This window comes from Canis lupus, chromosome 21 (genome assembly GCF_048164855.1).
Source record: "Canis lupus baileyi chromosome 21, mCanLup2.hap1, whole genome shotgun sequence".
NCBI classification, from domain to species: Eukaryota; Metazoa; Chordata; class Mammalia; order Carnivora; family Canidae; genus Canis; species Canis lupus.
Genome location: NC_132858.1, coordinates 35,884,744 through 35,903,441, shown reverse-complemented (window position 1 = coordinate 35,903,441; position 18,698 = coordinate 35,884,744). Strand labels below are relative to the sequence as shown.

The 18,698-nt window shown below is 36.6% G+C and overlaps 1 protein-coding gene across 2 annotated transcripts in view; it reads right to left on the bottom strand.

The window, feature by feature from the left end:
- Positions 1-18,698, bottom strand: part of SEMA3C (semaphorin 3C) — a 181,689-nt gene that overhangs the window by 87,047 nt on the left and 75,944 nt on the right. For both annotated transcript variants that reach the window (XM_072791375.1, XM_072791374.1), the window contains exons 3-4: positions 7,562-7,722; positions 6,372-6,434 (exon numbers count right to left, since the gene is read on the bottom strand). In XM_072791375.1, the coding sequence (XP_072647476.1) occupies positions 6,372-6,434; positions 7,562-7,722 (224 nt within the window). The remainder of the gene's footprint in view (positions 1-6,371; positions 6,435-7,561; positions 7,723-18,698) is intronic.

Sequence of the window (18,698 nt, the reverse complement as noted above, 5' to 3'; positions counted from 1 at the left end):
CACCCTGATAGCTCACACTTATTGAATTTCCTTATGCCATGTGGGCACTTCACATTTCTTCATTTTTGTACAACTCAACTCTTTTTAGAGAATAGAGCTTAGAGCTTTTTTTCAGTTAATTTGCTTGACATCACTGAGCTAGAAAAAGTAAAAGAGACTTTCAAACACAAATGTGTCTAACATCGAATCTTGTATTTTTAATCACTTTATAATTTGTCAATGGGTGAGGAATCCACAGTTGGTAGAGGAGAGTTTTTATAATTTATTAATGTTTATAGAGCTCTTAATCCTTTGATGTTATTATTTTTAATCTTCAAAGCAATGTTCCAATTAAAGTATTAGTTCCATTTTAGTGATGAGGAAATTGAGCCCCAAAGAGGTTAAATGAAGTGTTTTAGCTTTAATAAGTTACTGAGCTGGGTCTTGAACCATGACTACCCTCCACCATCCAGGTTTTCGAAAGAAAGGGGTGGATTAACCATGAGACCGATACCAGACTATCTGATGATGCCCAGTGTGCCCCTCCAACCTTCCTCACAGAGAAAAATACAAAGAATAAACAAACCAGTTAATTACTGAAAATCACTTTCTAGGTCTCTTCCATTTCTATAGTTTTTATCCATATTACAAATGCAAATATTTACTAAAAGCGTTCTATGTAAACACTGCATCTGGTGCCAACAACACTGAAATGAATAGGTTCAATTTATCCTTTTAAGCAAGGAAGCCATAATACATGAGGCTCTATTGATGCTATATAGAGTTATATTTTTCAAAAATATGCTGTAGGAAGAGAGAAGAGAGAATGAATAACGACGACCTGGGTGTAAGGGCTTGAAAGGGGATGTCATTTGAGCTGGAACTTGAAGAATAAGCTAGATACTTTGACAAGCAAAAGAGTAAGCAAAGAGCAGGGCTTTCTGACAGAAAAAAAAAAAAAGAGCATGAACAAAATTATGGAGGCATGACAGAGCAGGATTTACTTGGGAAGTGGTGCCTAGAGGGGATAGTGAATTCCTATGTGATGAAACCAGAGAGGCAATTAGAGTTGGTCTGTCATCATGCCATAGTCTTCAGATGGGCAGTAGACAGTGGATTTAAGTGTACAAATCTCAAAGCCAACTGACCTAGGTTCAATCTCTATTTTTACCTTTCAGTAGCTGTTTGAACTTGGAACATTTACTTAGCCTCTCTGTGCTTCAATCTTTTAATCTGTAAAATGGTGATGATAACATTTGTTGTGGGCAATATACTAATAAGGCACTTGAAATAGTGTCTGCACATGATAAATACCCACAGTGTCAGATATTGGATGCTTCCATATGTACTTTTTATTTTAAGTGTCAGAAAAAACCTCGTGTCCTGAACAGAGCTTAGTTCAGGTCCTGACCATAGCAGACATCTATGACAGGCTTGGAGAATGAACCTTCAATAAAGTGCAATCCCGTGAATGCTTTTTTTTTTTTTTTTTTTTTTTACTTTTGTTTTATTGTTTACTTCTTTTTCAAAATTGCTTCCTGGTACAAAGCTAAATGAAAAATCAGGCTGTTAATAGTATGCAGAATATAATACCATTTTATTTATATTCCTATAACCCTCAGACAATACAGTGCTGGAAAAATATATGCACAATTCTTAAGTGATTATATTTAGGCAGTGGAATTTATTGTATTGATTTAATAGTACGATACCATATACTATATGCTATGTACTGTTCTAAGCTCTCTTCAAATAGTAATTCATGAATCCTCATAACAACCCAATATGGTAGGTACCATGAGAATACCCATCATGTAGACAAGAATATTGAGGCACAGAGAGGTAAGTCCCTAGGGTCAAAGAGCTAAGAAGAGATTGTTTTCTATTGCTTTTTACAAGCTTTTCTAGGTCTTCAAAGATTTCTGTATTGAACATGTACTTGTTATATAATTTTAACATAAGTGTTTTTGAAAATATATCCTGGAGCACAGATGCATAAGGCTATAAAAATATTGACTTTTCATGTCCCCTACTAAGCAATGGGGAAAAAAGTCCCTCTTATTCTTTTCTTCTTGGCCTACACTTCTTCGGTGTGGGCAATAATTCAAGGTATTTTGATAAATGTATTTCTAAAGAAAATATATTTTCCAGTAGTTTGAGATCCTTTGGTCACATAAATAGGGAAACTGATATTCCTCAATTAATAAATAAAGTTTGACATTGTGTGCATGTAATGCACATGTCTAAATATATGTAATCCTGCTTAATTTTCCAACAATCTCTTACAGTATTTACTTAGTGCGTTAATTATGTCCTATCTCATTGGATATGTTTGACAGCATGTGCTACTGTTTAAGCTCAATTTATTTAGAGTATGAATAAAATATCAACATTTAGGAATAAATTGAGCATGTAGTAATGTGAATTCATAGGGGTAGAGAGGGAAATGGGAGGCAGGTTATAGTCTCTTTAGCTAGGCAGAAAATTAGCTATATTCCCACCGTGATCATGTATTTTCTTTATAAACATTTGTTTATTATGATATTATGACATATGATTACTGGAATCAAATTTTAGCTTACATTGAATTATTTTCTAATACCTAAGTGTTATTTTTTTCTAACTTTCTTAATTAAAATTTGGTATGTTAAGAATCCAAAGAACTAAGAGATGCTTGCGTCCATGCTGTATATTTTCTTTCAGTTGCTTACTGCAGTATGGACTTTAATTGTCACTAGTTTATGTTTTTCTGAAGTAGATGATTAATATAATATAAAATCAAAATATTTTAATTTAACCAAAATGAACTTCTAAAATATGTGCATAATGAATTTACTACAAATATTAACTTGAAGGCATTAATAAACTCACCATCCACCGTGTCCTACCCCAACTTCTGACAATCACTTGGAGCAGATTCCCATGCTTGCTTTGAATTTTTTCAGATCTTGTTTAACTTTATTAAGAGCCTAGATACAGATCTGAGCACAAAGAATAATGACACTACACTGTATTTCCAAATAGTAAGGTGAGAGTTACAGTTACACAGTGCAACATTGTGCCAGAGTGTTTCAGGTGTAAACAGAGGGATAGCTAGCTCAGTCCTGGGTGGGCAGACATGACTTTCCAGAGAAGTGACATCTGCACTGTAACTTGAGAGGATGAGTAGATGACTGCCAGGCTTAAAAGATGGGAAGATAATTGAATAAGAAGGGAATCACGTGTACTTTGTGTCAAAGGCTGAAAAAGGAAGAGTATAACTTACTTGAATTTCAGTATCACTGAAATGAAATAAAGAAAAAGATTGACATAAAGTGTTGCCAACAAATCTATCAAACCTTTCCTAAATATCCCAGCTGCAGTGTTTGTTGTTGTTGTTGTTGTTGTTTGTCTTTTGTGTATATCCTTAGAATTTACCAAATTCTTCCCAGTGAGAAGGCATGTTTTACATAAAACAGACAGCGATCTCCCACCCCTCTGCTAGCAAGGTGGCTTTAGTAAGTTCCTCATTCTCTTAGTGATTGGTTTCTTTATCATAAAACTGTGAATGGTGACAATAATGTCCATCTTACTGGATTATTGTGAGGATTAAAAGAAAGACTAGAACAGTGCCTGGCCCATTCCATTAAATGTCCGCCATTATTATTTGATAGTCATTGCATATATGTCTCATCATTTCTAGTATATTGTAAAAACTCTTAAAGATAGAGACTCCATCTTATTCATCTTTGGTTCCTTCACAATAGCTAACTGATTTATACACATTAAAATTCCTCTGTTTTTAAATAAAATATTAAGTATTAGATGATATTTATTCTAACAGAATAAAGAGATGCTTAAATGTTTAGTTTCATTAATGAATGTAATAAAAATATGATGTTCTGTAGAGTTTCTAAAGTCTATTTTGGATCCTTTTTCTGCTGCTGGTCTTTTCCTGTAGCCTGATTAAGGGACACTTCTCTGGAAGTATTGGAAGTACTTCTTCAAATATATTTGTCAGACATTCTCTTCTCCTGTATAGACAGAACATGTATTCGGAAGAGTTAGTTTGATTATTTCCCAGGATCCAACACTGTTGGTTGTACTAGAACAGAATGTTCCAGCAGTTACTTCTATTATGTATACTAATTGGCTGCATAGCAGAATTTAAAGGTATCCATGGATGATATTACAGCATGATAAAACTATGGGAAAATGTAAGCATGTATTGAAGATTTCATCTAATGACTCTTAATTATAAGAAAGCAAATGAGTGCAGTTGTTTTTTGCCAAAGGGAGAAAGATATCAAATGACGTGGCTAAGATTCTTCTGAAAATCAACACCAGTCTTTGGAAAGAGAATGTATGATGGTATCTAAATCCTACATATTCTACCTGTGACAGTTCCTATGAATGGGAAATGAAAATCTTTTTGAACAAAGAGGACAACAAAATCCAGTAATTATAGCCACAGGATATTCTTGTGGCAAAAGGCAAAACTATAATAGGATATCCATCAGTGGGACAAATCTCTACATTAGAGAATGAAAGAAAACATTTAAATTCATGCACACTTACTGAAATAATAGCTTCATGGGACAAAAAAAAAAAAAAAAGACTTCCCTACAACATTATACTTTCTACTATTTGTCCCTTAGAAGACAAGCATACTGTATTCTTTTGAGTGTTTCTTACACAGTTTTCTGGATTTTTTTCCTATAGACTTTGTAAGGCTCAGCAGATCACGTGGGGAGCAAATATGCCTCTGAAAGCTCCTTCTGCCCATTTTAAAATTTCTCTTAAACGGTGAATTTTAAGACTGAAAACATGAGACCCAGAGCTGAGTCACTCCTGGTGAACTCTCAACAACACCCTCCGGGGGACCCAGAAATAGTACACGCCAGTCTTCCACGGCCCTGTGTTGCACCAGACCTTTTCTGAACCTCATACCTGGACAGTTAAGAGTCAATGAAAACAAAAGTTTAAATTCCACAGTTCCTCTTTCCACAAAGATTAGTCTTTTCCTTGAACCTCCGTGATGAATTTCTGAAACTTTCACTATCAAAGCTCAGTGCATAGCCTTGGACCCTGAAATCAGCATTTCTTACCTCTACACTTACAATGAGTGTTTAGTCAACATTTTTTACGTGAAGTCAAAGCTGTTATTTCTTATGACCTCAGATATGATTGTGTGTGTGTGTGTACAAAGGCTAGTTTTTCTGCCCAACCACCATATTTCAACTTCATATCTGCATAAGCACATATTTCCATGCTCATTTGATTAATGTTGAATTCTCCAGCAGGATCATAAAGTTGAGGAGAGTCAAACTATTTTGGTGTACATTACCTCTGTACCAGTAAACACTATGCCAGACACAGAATAGGGCCTCAATCAATACTGGCTGAATGAATGACTAAAGAAGTGAATAAATGGGGACACCTGGGTTGCTCAGTGGTTAAGCATCTGCCTCTGGCCCAAGGCGTGATCCTAGAGTCCCGGGATCAAGTCCCACATCAGGCTCCCCATGGGGAGCCTGCTTCTCCCTCTGCCTATGTCTCTGCCTCTCTCTCTCTAGCTCTCGTGAATAAAATAAATAAAGTCTTTTTTTAAAAAGTGAGTAAGTGCATAATAAAACTTCTTCCTCAAATTATTTGTGTAAGAATGGGTAACTCTGATATATGGTCCCATTATGACATTTTTCACAGTTTGAGACAAGAAGGTAAAATGACACAAATGCTTCATTATAAAATTAAATAATATATACATTAAAGATCGGTTTCATGTCTTTGTTTTATAATATTTGAGAATAATTTCAAGTTTCAGCAAACTGTTTGCAGGAATCCATATAGATTTATTTCTTAACTCATTGTATGGAATTTTACCTAAATATATACAATTTGTATAAACGTTGCCCACTGAACACTTATTGATATTCATATCTGCCTTGTTTTTTCTTTCTGTGGCTATTTTTAACTAACAAAGATACCGGTAATCATTGGTGATTTATGCCTCTGGAATGTGCTGGCTCACCAGTACCCTTTTGCCGAGATCTTTCTTTGGAAAACCCCACATGGTATCTGGGAGCTTCTCCAGACACTTGCATTATCATTATTTCAGTGGCCTGCTGAGAATTCCGCAGGTTGGATCCACTAGAACAGGGGTTATTACTGAAATCCATCATGAAAAATGTCAGAATGCAATAATGAAAGCAAGGCAAGAAATTTTTACCCAGTCAGGAATTCCTAAGTTACAGTGTTTAAGAGTTCCAATTTCTTTGCATTTACATTTTTTACCATGTGTCCAGCAGAGGATTTAAAATTCCAACACCCTTTGTCTTACTCTTGGGCTGCACTCAAGATACATGGATTCAAAGACCAAATATTTAAGTTTTAGAGTTTTCTTAGGCACTCACTGTGGGATCTTTGCCAGCCATTTTGCACTCTTCGACTTTGATTGTAGATGCTGGCCAGAAAACCTGCTCAGAAAGGAAAATAAGTGTTGCATAATCCAACTTATACATAGGACAGCTCAGTCCTCTTCATTTACTTGATGCTAATGCATTTCTTTAAGGCATTTCTGTATTTATATGTTAAGACATTTTTGGTTATGAACTCAAATTCATAAAGATTTTACTACTTTATTGTAATAATTGTTTTTATTTCGCCCATCAATTTTTTCATTAATAGAAGTCTTTCAATTATATGTGCCTATTTCCCAATGACATAATATTAAAATGAAGTCATTAATGTATACTTTAAAATGTATATTTCCCTCCTTTAATAGTATACTTTTCTCAACTGCTTACACCACAATGAATTTACATTTATATTGCTATTTGGTTTAATATTGTTTCTGGTAAACTACATAGCCAGACTGGTAGATTTACTTAAAACATGCCCCTACGTACTTCAACAACTAAAATCACTTGGATTGAATCCAAGAGATTCCCATCTCTGAAATACTCAGCTAGTGTTCTAAGTCACTGTAGCCTTAGGTCAAGTCTGACGGTGACGATTATTTTTTTTTTTAATTGTCAGCCCACTGACCCTTGTTAAGATAATAAATTTAGAAGTCTCCTTGTTGTAATGAACTTATAATCAATTTACTTTTATTTCTTTACTACAGTGAAGATCAATTTATTTCCTTCTTGCGAAATAGAATGATAAATGTAGGTCACACTTGTTCACAAACCAGTGCACTTAATAACTGTGTTGCTTTTAAGGCCTTCTTGGATTACATGCAGATGACAAGATAGATCTTCCTTTCGTCTGCTCATTTTTTCAGGCTATACTGTATGGTTCTTTCTGTCTGTCTCTCCCTCTCCCTGTACATACACACACATACTTGTATGCAAATACATACACAGGAAGTATTTCCTTTCAGGTTTTAAAATGTTAAAATCTATGAAGCTAGACAGTGAGAATTGAACTGATTATATTTTCAGTACATGAAATAAGTATGAACTTCCAGTTATTTATTGACATACAGCAGCATTTTCTATAGTTCTAGAGGAATATATAATTTTTTAATCGTATTTGAAATTTTTAAAGAAAAAGGCATCTAACAAAGTCAACATGGCCCTCATGGAAATGACAAACTTACACTCAAAGGTTCTTGACTTATATTGTTAATATTCAAGGAAAGAATGTGATCTTTGCTGCCCACATATATCCGGTCCTGATCTTCATCCATCAATAATATCCTGTAGTCCAAAGGGTGGTGGGACAGGCTGAAGTATTCAGAGGTCTTGGTTTCTCGGAGCTCTGAAATAGTGAACAGCACAATGGCAATAGAGTATCTTGGTTTCACGATTCTATTATCTTAATGAAAATTATTTTATAGAAATATTTACCCAAAAAGTTAAAATATAATTTTCCTCCTACAATAATACATTAATTTAAAAACAGAATTATGTTAGTGGTTATTTTTATTTATTGTCTCTATGTTGAAATAAAAGACAAATAAATCAATAAATCCAATGTTGAAGTTTGTAATACTATCTTATTGCAAAATTATTCACATTTTGTAAGAATCTCAACTCAGTTTTATCACTGGCTATCATCCCCTCAAAATGAAACTAGATCAACCAAAAAAATACAGTAAGTGAGCAGACTGGACAAAAAAACCCAAAAGCAATGACAGTGTGATGTCTTCTTAGCTTCTCTCAATGTTTTATGGTTGTAATCAATACATTCATCATTTTAGGATTGGTATTTTCCTACTTTAAATATTTACCTCCTTAACATAATTCTAACTAATTTGATCTTTTTTTCTATAAATTACTTGAAAACAAATCTACTCTCTCCGTTACACCTCGTGCAGAAGGCAATGTTGTTTAAATGACAGTCTACCAATATATATATCTAACAGTAGAGCACAAATATTCAGATGATCTGAATATTTAGATTTTCAGTATCTCAATGATCATGGTCTTTTGAATTATATTATGTGTAAAATATGTGCCTGTACAGCTAAACTTTGAAGACAATGAATGCTCCATGACAATTAAAAGATCAATAATCAGTATAGCAGATTCAATTTTCTTTCTAGTCAAAATGCTTCTTCATACAATTTATAACTTTCCATTCAAATGGTTCAGTAATTCTTTATTCTTGGGATTATGATCTTAAAAGAGTGACAACTTTACAAAGGAGTTTGCTTTCACAGTTTACTGTGTTTCAATGATGGATTATTTCTGAATTTTAGACATTGAATTGCAAATGCACTTCTAGAAATTCTCATAGGCTGTGATGTGACTTAACCCAAAATCTGAAATAATAAAAATTCTTACAGAAAGCCTTGAACTACATTCTGTGAGCTCTTGGGCCATGTGGAAAGATAGAGAAGTCACAAATTTAACCTATTTCCCAGGCATATCAGTTCAGAATGTTTGGCATTATATTCTGTAAGCAGTTCTACATCTAGTCAATACACTGAAAATGTTATGGGAGTAGCAAAGTGATTATGAAGCCAGGCTGTGGCACCAAACTTCCTGTGACATTGAACAAGTTACTTAACCTCCTTGGGCTTTAATTTTCTCACGTGCAAAAAAGCAACGATATCACCTCTACTCAGAGTTCCATGGAAATCAATTGAATTACTACATGTGAATATTTGAAATGAAGACAGAAAAAGCATTTAATAAATTTTAATAATTATTACTGTTAGTATAGTATTATCAAATTTGAATTACTAGATACACATTTTCTTTTTTCATTTTCTTTTAATTTAAGGAACTAGATTCCTAAAATTACTAACGCATGATCATAAAACATAACAGTATGTTATGACATAACATGACAGTAAAGTGTAGGATTCTTTTTATGTGGAAGAAACCATTAAAAAGTAATAAAAAATACTTCAGAAGAGTCAAGAAGCAAGTTATGAGAGAAGACAGGAACAAAAGACATTGAAAGAGGATTTAAACAAGAGAATATATGACAGATCTGGAAATCGGAGACTTGGGATGCAGAGTGCTGTGTGGTACGTGAACCTAGTTAGAGGTTACTGAGCCTCAGTAGGCATCACAGACAGGTGATGACGTTGGCAGCAGTGGTGTCACTGGCTGAGCAAGACAGAGGAAAGGGATGTCATTCAGGAAAAAAAGCGAGCCCCTGCCAGACTTCAGAGGTTATTGCTGAAATAGGGGAGGAAAAAAAAAGACCCAAGAGCTCAGAACATGAGAAAGAATATAGAATCCCGTAAATGCCAATCAAAGGTTGCAAAGACAAAGGCTGCTTTGATTTTGCCTAAAATTCAAGGTGTTATATAAAGCTTACTTTTCATCAGATGGAGGAGACTCAGGGTTGTATAGTTTTTCTATAAAAACATCAGGAGAAAGGTACAGCTTGGGGGTGAAGAATAAAAGTTCAACACATACCTCTTCATAACTCTCCAGTGAAATACATAAACTAGAAAAGTAAAATGTGACTGAGTTTGTGGCCTCCGGGGCCCCAACCACTGGGGTGTGAATTCGAGCTTTGCCATTTCATTTCTATGTATTCTTGGCAGGTGCCTTTATCCCTCTGCACTCCAGTGGCCTCATGTGTAAAGTCAGAATAAGAATAACGGTGCCTACCTCATAGGGGGTGTTGTGAGGTTTAAATTGTTGATATACACCGAGTGCTTAAAAGAGTGTCTATCCTGTAGTTACTGGGGTTACATTGCTATGACTTGGAAAAGACGTCGAGCTTCAGCCATCAAGATAAGAACAATTCCTTACACATGGAGGGAAAAATCAGATTCCCTGATTTTAATTTATTACTATATTTAATACTTCATTTTTTCACATGTAGAATGAACTCAAATTATTTGAAGAGGACAGTAAAATAATAAAATAAGTAGTTTTAAAGGAAAATAATTTGTGTGGCAGATCATTTTAAAGTATGTGAGGCTGGAAAACTAAGAGATGAGAATATTCCAGATGTGATGCTGATAAAGACCTGATACACTAAAAAAATAGAAAGGAAGAGTTGATCTGCAGAATGCTTAAAATAAAGGATTTGGAACTGATTTTAGATGAAGTTGAGCTGGGGTAAAAGGAAGCTGAAAACTAAGAACAAGAGAAAGAACATGCCTTGACTAGTTTTGAGGGATTTGAAAGGGGAATTTCTTTGGTAGAGAGATTATGTGAGTGTTGACAGATTAAATTCTAATCAAAGCAGATATGTCCCCCAAACATGTAAAATTAGAATATGAATTTGCCACTGAAAATATCAAATCTGCAGGTCGAGTTTTTCCAATTCCTCTCATGGGTTATGTGAGTCTTTAAGAGTCGACAGCTCTGAGGAAGCCCTAAGGAGAGTAATTCTAAAGTGAAAAGCAAGCACAGAGATGCACTGATTGTTTTATCCTAAAAGAGCAGCTCCGTGATTGAGACTGAAAGTGAATCGGGATGCATAGGCAACAGTGGGATGTGGTGGGAGTACAGAGTCGGAGTCAGACAGTCCTGAATTGAAATTCCAGCTTCATCACTTACTACATATATTATTTTAAGAAAGCTACCACAGTTTGCCCAGTGTTGATTTCCTCATGTATAGATCGGTGATGCCAACACAGAGCTCAAAGGATGTTGCACCAGCACACACTAGAGGACCAGCGTGTGCTCCTTTCAGCAAGAGACATTGTTGACCTTCCATCTAAAAGAGAATTTTCCAGGGCACCTGGGTGGCTCAGTGGTTGAGCAGCTGCCTTCAGCTCAAGTTGTAATCCTGGGGTCCTGGGATCGGGTCTCACATCAGGCTTCTTGTGGGGATCCTGCTTCTCCCTCTGCCTGTGTCTCTGCCTCTCTCTGTGTGTCTCTCATGAATAAGTAAACAAAATCTTAAACAAAAATTTAAATTAATAAAAGAATTGTCATTTTGTTCCCTGTAGGCAGAACTGGTCCATACCTACCATAGTTGTCCCACCCACCCCTAGCTAGTGAGTGGTTAAAATGTGACATGTGATGAGTTCTGGTCAGTGAGATCTAAAGGGAAGCCTTTGCAAGGGTATTGGAAGAGGTTTCTTCCATCTTAAAGACTACCACAAAAAAGGGGGTGATTTCTTTTTCTGCCTCTGGATATTGGTATGTAAGGATATGATATGTGCAGCACTTGTAGCTTACCAAGAAGATTGCTGAGAATGGCAAGCAAAAATCTAGGGGAAAAAAAAAAACTGCCTAAAGAAATGATAAGCTCTAAAGTAATGGTGGAACTGCTCGATCACTGGATTACTGTTATATATGATAAAAAAAAATCCACACTTTTTTTTAGATACTTGATCTTTGCATTTCCTGCTGCTGAAACCCCTCCTAATTGCCACATCTAAGTATTCACAGCCCCTACCTGCCACCTTCTCATCCTATCATGGTTTGTTTCATTCCAGTATTTTTCCAGATAGCCTTTTTTCTTTTTCCATTTTCTTCCAAATATCTACTGAAATAAAAACAAGAGTGGGATCTCAGCTGGGAAAACAGCCTCAACTGAATTTTACTTGCAATTAGCAAATAATGGCAGTTTTCCTCTTTATCTGTTTCATTAGAGAATAATCAATTTCTTGCATTAGTTCAAATACCAGAGGGGGCGATAACTGCATTAACTAGAGACCTTTCTGGTCCAAGGATTTTATCTATTTTTCTGAGCCATAAAGCTATCTTCAAATTTAATTACCTGCCTCCCATTGACAGTTGACAGCTGTTAACCAAGGAAGATTTACTTAGGAAGTGCCCTGTTAGAAACCTAGAAGCCAAGGTTATTTTGTTTAAATGCTATTTAAATTGCTGTTAGTGAGCAATAATTGAACTCTGGAGCTTGGGAAAAAAAAATAAAAATAAAAAATAAACTTTTCTTTTCTTTTTTTTTTTTTTTTTTTGGAAGAAAGAGCATTTAGAGCATTTAGAATAAAAAGCATTGAGGATTTTTATCCATAAAAAGATTGACTGAACAATCCATCATTTTGGTTTAATGTAGAGCCAATGTTAAGTCAAATGAATGATTCGATGATTTGGTCACACGGAGAGAAAATGACTGATTGAATGACTTGTGTGGTGAGAGAAGGAAGTCACAGTTACTGGTCTTTCATCAGCAAGTCAGAGAATAGCACTGCCCTTTATTTCTTTAAATCTTAACAATGTGTCATCATTTTTATAGGGTTGGACATACAACGAGTTGTGTTGTTTCTCAGAACATGCTCAACTGATTGAGAAGGAACTTTGGCTGAGAGTATGTAGTGTTAAAAATGCAGTGCCCCACAAAAGGCAGTGCAGGTCTAAGTCCCTGGGAAAATCTCCTGGGAAACAGTATTTAAAAAAAAAAGAAGAAGAAGAAGAAGAAGAAGAAGAGTACTGCATGCTTCTGCCCTGAAATCCGCATTATTGTAGAGTTCTATGATGGAAAATTACTGTAATGCCTTCCATGCCAATCCTCCCTGAGGGAAAATTTGCAGCACAAGATGCTTACCTGAAATTCATGTATTGACACGGATTTTCCTTTGTAATAGAAACTACTATGAGCCTTGAGATTTTAACCAAGGTTGGGAGAACAACACATTCCCCCAAAATATAAACCTTAGCACTATAAACTTCTGGGTTCACCTGACTATAGTCAAGATATTGCTGTGGCAATATCTTGTAATATAATGTAATATACAGTAATATATTCTATCTATAAATAACACTATCTTTAGCCACATAAGAACTAACATTTGTTCTGTTTAACTAGTCGGATATCTCAACATATCTCTGGTGACTAAATCAATAAAAATTCATTCATGTGCTCAGAAATGTGATCTCGGGGGAGGGGTGTGGAGAGTCTCCCTTTCATGAGCAATATATATCTGTTAAGCTATTAAGTAGGGGAACTCACTCACCCAGAATACTACATTATCTTTGGCCCTTTATAAATTACCAAGTAGAAGATCACTTGACTGAAAATCAATTCCCAGGGTCTCTCTATTAGAAGCCTAAGCTATGGTCACTTATTAATTATATTTAAAGTTCATGCTGAGGGGGGCACTTGACAGGATGAGCACTGGGTGTTATTCTGTATGTTGGCAAATTGAACACCAATAAAAAATAAATTTATTATTAAAAAAATAAAGTTCATGATGTGTTAATAGTTCTGTTTTCGATACATACATATTGAGCCCCTATTGCAGCCGCCTAGACACTGCTCAAATAAGAGGACACAAATATGAAGATCTCATGCCCTTACGACAATTCCAAATCTTATCTTACGTTGTGTTATTCTGTTTGGCTCGCCCACCTTGACCTCTCACCATAAATGTTAGCTCTCCCCCGGGGCAAAATGCACATCTACAGATTTCAAAGTAAATCCTTAGGACATCTTTTACTTCAGAGACATTGCTACTGACAGGATAATTTCCTCTCCAGAATGTCTTATCTCAGAAGAATTTTAAGTAGAGTGGGCTTAAATGACCCATCCTCTCCCTGAGGCTCACTATTTTGAAACTGGGTTAGAAACTGAACGCCTGGGTGACTCAGTGGTTGAGGGTCGGCCTTTGGCTCAGGTTGGGATCCTGGGATCAAGTCCCGCATCGGGCTTCCTGCAGGAAGCCAGCTTCTCTCTCTGCCTTTCTGTGTGTCTCTTTTGAATAAATAAATAAAATCTTAAAAAACAAACAAACAAAAAACAAAACAAAACAAAAAAACTGAACTTCACCAGTCCCTTTAAGACAAACAGGCAGTTAGGGATCCCCGGGTGGCGCAGCGGTTTGGCGCCTGCCTTTGGCCCGGGGCGTGATTCTGGAGACCCGGGATCGAATCCCACGTCGGGCTCCCGGTGCATGGAGCCTGCTTCTCCCTCTGCCTGTGTCTCTGCCTCTCTGTCTCTCTCTGTGTGACTATCACGAATAAATAAATAAAATCTTAAAAAAAAAAAAAAAAAAAAAAAAAAAAAGACAAACAGGCAGTTAAAGACCAGAGCAGTGAAACCAGAATGAACAGATGGCTCCTAATTCCTACAGCGAAGAGAGGCTAGAAGGCATCTTGTTGAAACCACATTTGCTAAAAAATAATAGCTCCAAATAGCCACCACCTGTGGGCTTACCAGTAGGAGTAATGGTTCTAGGTGCTTTATAAACTCATTTCATTTAATTGGCATTCAAAGCCTTTGTGTTAGGCCTTAATATTTTTCCTTTCCACACATAATGAAACTAAACTTCAGAAAATTTGAGCAATCTAACCAAGGTCACAAAGTAATGAGTAGAAGAGTCTAGAGCCAGGACTCAAGGCAAGGTGAGTACCTTAATCCATGAATTTAACTAAATACCCTCTTGTTTTTCAAATCAGACTTTATTTAACACTACATGTTGGGCTTCTAGCATGTTCGCCCTGCACATGAGTCTGTGCAGTTATCAAATGTAATATAAGAAATGCCTCTGCTCTTCAATTTTCCTTGCTAGTTGTAGAGTGTGGCAGGGGGTCGGGGGAGGGGTGTCTACACTCCAAACAACTTGAGAACAATAAAAAAATTATCAGGGATGCTGTTCTTACTAAACCATCATAGCCAAGTCTGAGAAAGTCTACTGTGAAAGTGAGATGATAGAGTCAAACATAACCTCACATAAAGGTAAAAAGTTCTCCTTTTCTGTGGTTTTTGGTGGGTGGGTATGATTAGCTAAGTGGAAGCAAAATGCCAAATGGATGAAAGAAGGACTAAGGGAAACAGTTCTTTTCAGTGAGCCTGGCCTGGGAAGGGTAACAGTGAATACAGAATATCTCCCAGGAGTTGTGTCAGAGGGAAAATTAGCCAATACACAGAAGCCTTGAAGAAGGACGGCTCTCATTCTAGTTTGCCCCAGATCGTCCAGCTTGTGGCTGTTTTCCCAGCAAAATTATCAATAGTGCCTCTTTCACACTCTGAAAGGAGTCAAGATTTGGATGTTAAATTACACGGTCACTTCACTTTTAAGCCCCCTTTCTTGTTTGGCATGGCTTTCCATTACTTTTAGAACAACATCTAATATTCTTCATGTCCTTACTTGATCTGGTTGGAGATTACTTCACTAAAAAATCTCAATCATCACTTCTTACCTATTTTCTCTGTGTTATCACCCTTCTGGTTTTCTTTTCTTTTCACACTTCTAAACACCCCTTCCTCCTTTCTGCCTCAGGGCCTTTGCATGTGCTCTTCCTCCTTCTGACAAGATTCCTCTTGCTGTTTTCTAACCCCTACTCATAACTCAAGTAGCAATTTCGACGGAAGTTAAATTGGATGCCTCATAAAGGCTTCCTTGATCCTCTAGATGAGGTCAGGTCCTAGGTCTGTCGATATTTGCTCAACTTCTCTTTGTGGTTTTCTCTTAAAGCCTGCCTGGAAGATTACTTGAAATGTTCTAAAATACCACGGAGTAGAGGGTGAGGGACTAAGCCCTATGACTTGCTAAGACCCTCTCTGTCTCCTTTACAGTTTTACAGATGAAACTGCCTCTGAATACAAGACAAAGTTCTTTGTCCATTCAATTCTACACTTTTTCTGCTACATTGAGTCCTAGGATCTTTTAATCTTGGTGAATTAAAAATTATGAGCATGAAGGGTGCCGGGGTAGCTCAGTCAGTTTAGTTCCTGACTCTTGATTTCACCTCAGGTCATGATCTCAGGATCGCAAGACTGAACTCTGCATCAGGCTCCATGGAGCCTGCTTGAGATTCTCTCTCTTTCTTTCCCTCTGTGCTTCCACCCTCCCCTCCCCTGCTTATGCAGTCTCTCTCAAAAAAACAAACAAACAAAAAATTCTCTCTCCCTTTCTCTCTACTTCTCCCCCAACTTGTGCCCTCTCTCTAAAAACAAAAACAAACTATGAGCATGAGCCAATAAAATAAGAAAAAATGCTATTAAATTTCAAAAATTCAGGCTTACATGATTATAATTTATTCCTACTAAAAGGTAAGGTGTATGGGGGGAAGAGAGGAGGGTCATTTTGGAATTAGCCAACTGAAACTAAAGTTCTAGTCTCATCATTTGTTGACACAGGGCTTGATTTGCTTCCCCTTCCCTCAATCACTCCCTTCTAACCTCCTCAACCTTAGGCCTAATATTTACTAAAGACAAAGAAGAATGAGAGATTATTTATAAACGAGACTGATCTCTGATGTTCTCTTGCAGCAATAAAGTGTCCATCAGGGAGAGCCTAGGTGGCTCAGCTGTGTAAATGACCTGAGCCGTGTAAATGGCCTTTGGCTCAGGTCATGATCCCAGTGTCCTGGGATGGAGCCTGAGATAGTGGAGAATCAAGGGTTGAGGGTCAGGCTTTCTGCTCACTGGAGAGCCTACTTCTCCCTCTCCCTCTGTTCCTCCCTTCCCTTGCTTATGCTCTCTCTCTGTCAAATAAATAAATAAATATTTTCTTTTTTAAGAAAAGGGTCCGTGAAAATAATCCCTTTACCACTGTTTATAAGAAGTATCTACTATTGTAGAATATCTGTAAAACTAATGTAATCTTTCACATTACTATAAATCTGACAGGAAGAAAGGTTATGTTTAAAAATCTGGCTTAGAAATATGACCAAAGAAATACAACTGTATCTTTTCTGGAAAAATGAAGCTAAATCAAAACCTAAGGCATTCTGTTCCCTACCTAAAGCACAATCTATCTGTGTTGTGTAGTTCAATCAATTGGAGAATTACAAATTCTGACTTCTCTTCCTCTAACCTCACTTGAGAGACATGAAAGCACACTTCTAGAATGTTAGGTGTCTATCTCTGGCTCCTTGTATGGGAAGTGGCTAAATTGTATCTCAGGGTATGAAGAATATACAATTGGGAAATAGCTAAGATGTCTTGAGAGTCTCTGAACTGGAAGGAAGTAACTTCTAGAAAGTAGAACCTAATCTGAATCCCTTGTTAAGCTGTGGAGGACAGCATGGATGAGCTGAGCCATCATTATCATTGGTGTTCCTATCGTCAGGAAGGCCTCAGTTTCGGAGTGTCCACTTGAGACACAAACAAAGGAGATAAACTTGGGGAGGAGGAAACACTTCATCTGACACCTTCTTTCTAAAACTCTTGACACTTATGGAAAAGCTGCCTTGGAGCAAGGTGTTCAAAAGCATTGGGGAAAAAAAAAAAGCATTGAGTAGATCCAAGGTAGTTAGCAAAATGAAAGCAGAAACATAACAACAGAAAGCCAAAAACAAAACAAAACAAAACAAAACAAAAAACAACTATGGAGAATGTAATAACAATTGGAGAATGGTGTACTTTAATATATCTCTACCAAATATAATATTGTGCTTTCATTATAATTATTTATGTAGAGATTTGAAGATATGGAAAACATTTTTCAGGCTATTTAGTTTTAAAAGAAGACTATTCAATATGAAAACAATGAGTAACATTATTCACAGAAAATAAGAGTAAGAGGAACTATTTTAAAATATTAGCACTAAAAGTCTTTTGGTGGTCAGACATAGAAACGTAAAGACAAGAAGACAATACCTCAAACCAACACGTGTACAATGGACAGGGGGGAAGAGCTGACATGGAATATTATACCAGCAAAACCCCAGAGCACACAGAATAAATACAATGGACCCCACTCCTCCACGATGACCCCAAAGTGACCACACTGGATCCATCATATGGAACGATTCTTACAGTAGCATTTACACTTGCCTATCACAGAATTTGAACTGTTTATTGGTTTTCCACACTTTGAAACAAAACTTCCTTTGGCTATCTTGTAGCCTTCTAGTGGAAACTTCCAGTCAACACCTTTGATTATAGCAAGAGTAGGAGGAGATTCCATGTGTTGGGTGAGGTCCCTTGTCACATCACCACCCCCATAAGGTTCTGTGACCTTCATGCCACAGCACTCTATGACACAAACCTTACCTTTTTATAATATAGTAGGTTCTACACAAAATTAAATTATTCTTTGTGGTATGTATTTATTTAGTCACCCAATAGATAGTATATAAGCCAGGGCTAGGTGGAAAGATAAAAATTCTTGGTCTCTCTCCTCAAAGTAGATAGTGAAGACTGGAGGGGGACACAAGCAACTATAGTACAAGCAGATGCCTCGGGGCACCTGGGTGACTCAGTCAGTTAAGCATGGGTCTCTTGGTTTTGGCTCAGCTTATGATCTCATGGTCATGAGGTGGAGCCACCTGTGGGCTCAGCACAGAGTCTGCTTGAGATTCTATCTCTCCTCTCCCTGACCCTTCTGCTTGTGCTCTCTCTTTCTCTCTCTAAAATAAATAAAGAAATCTTTAGAAAGAAAAAAAAAAGATAACTCAGGA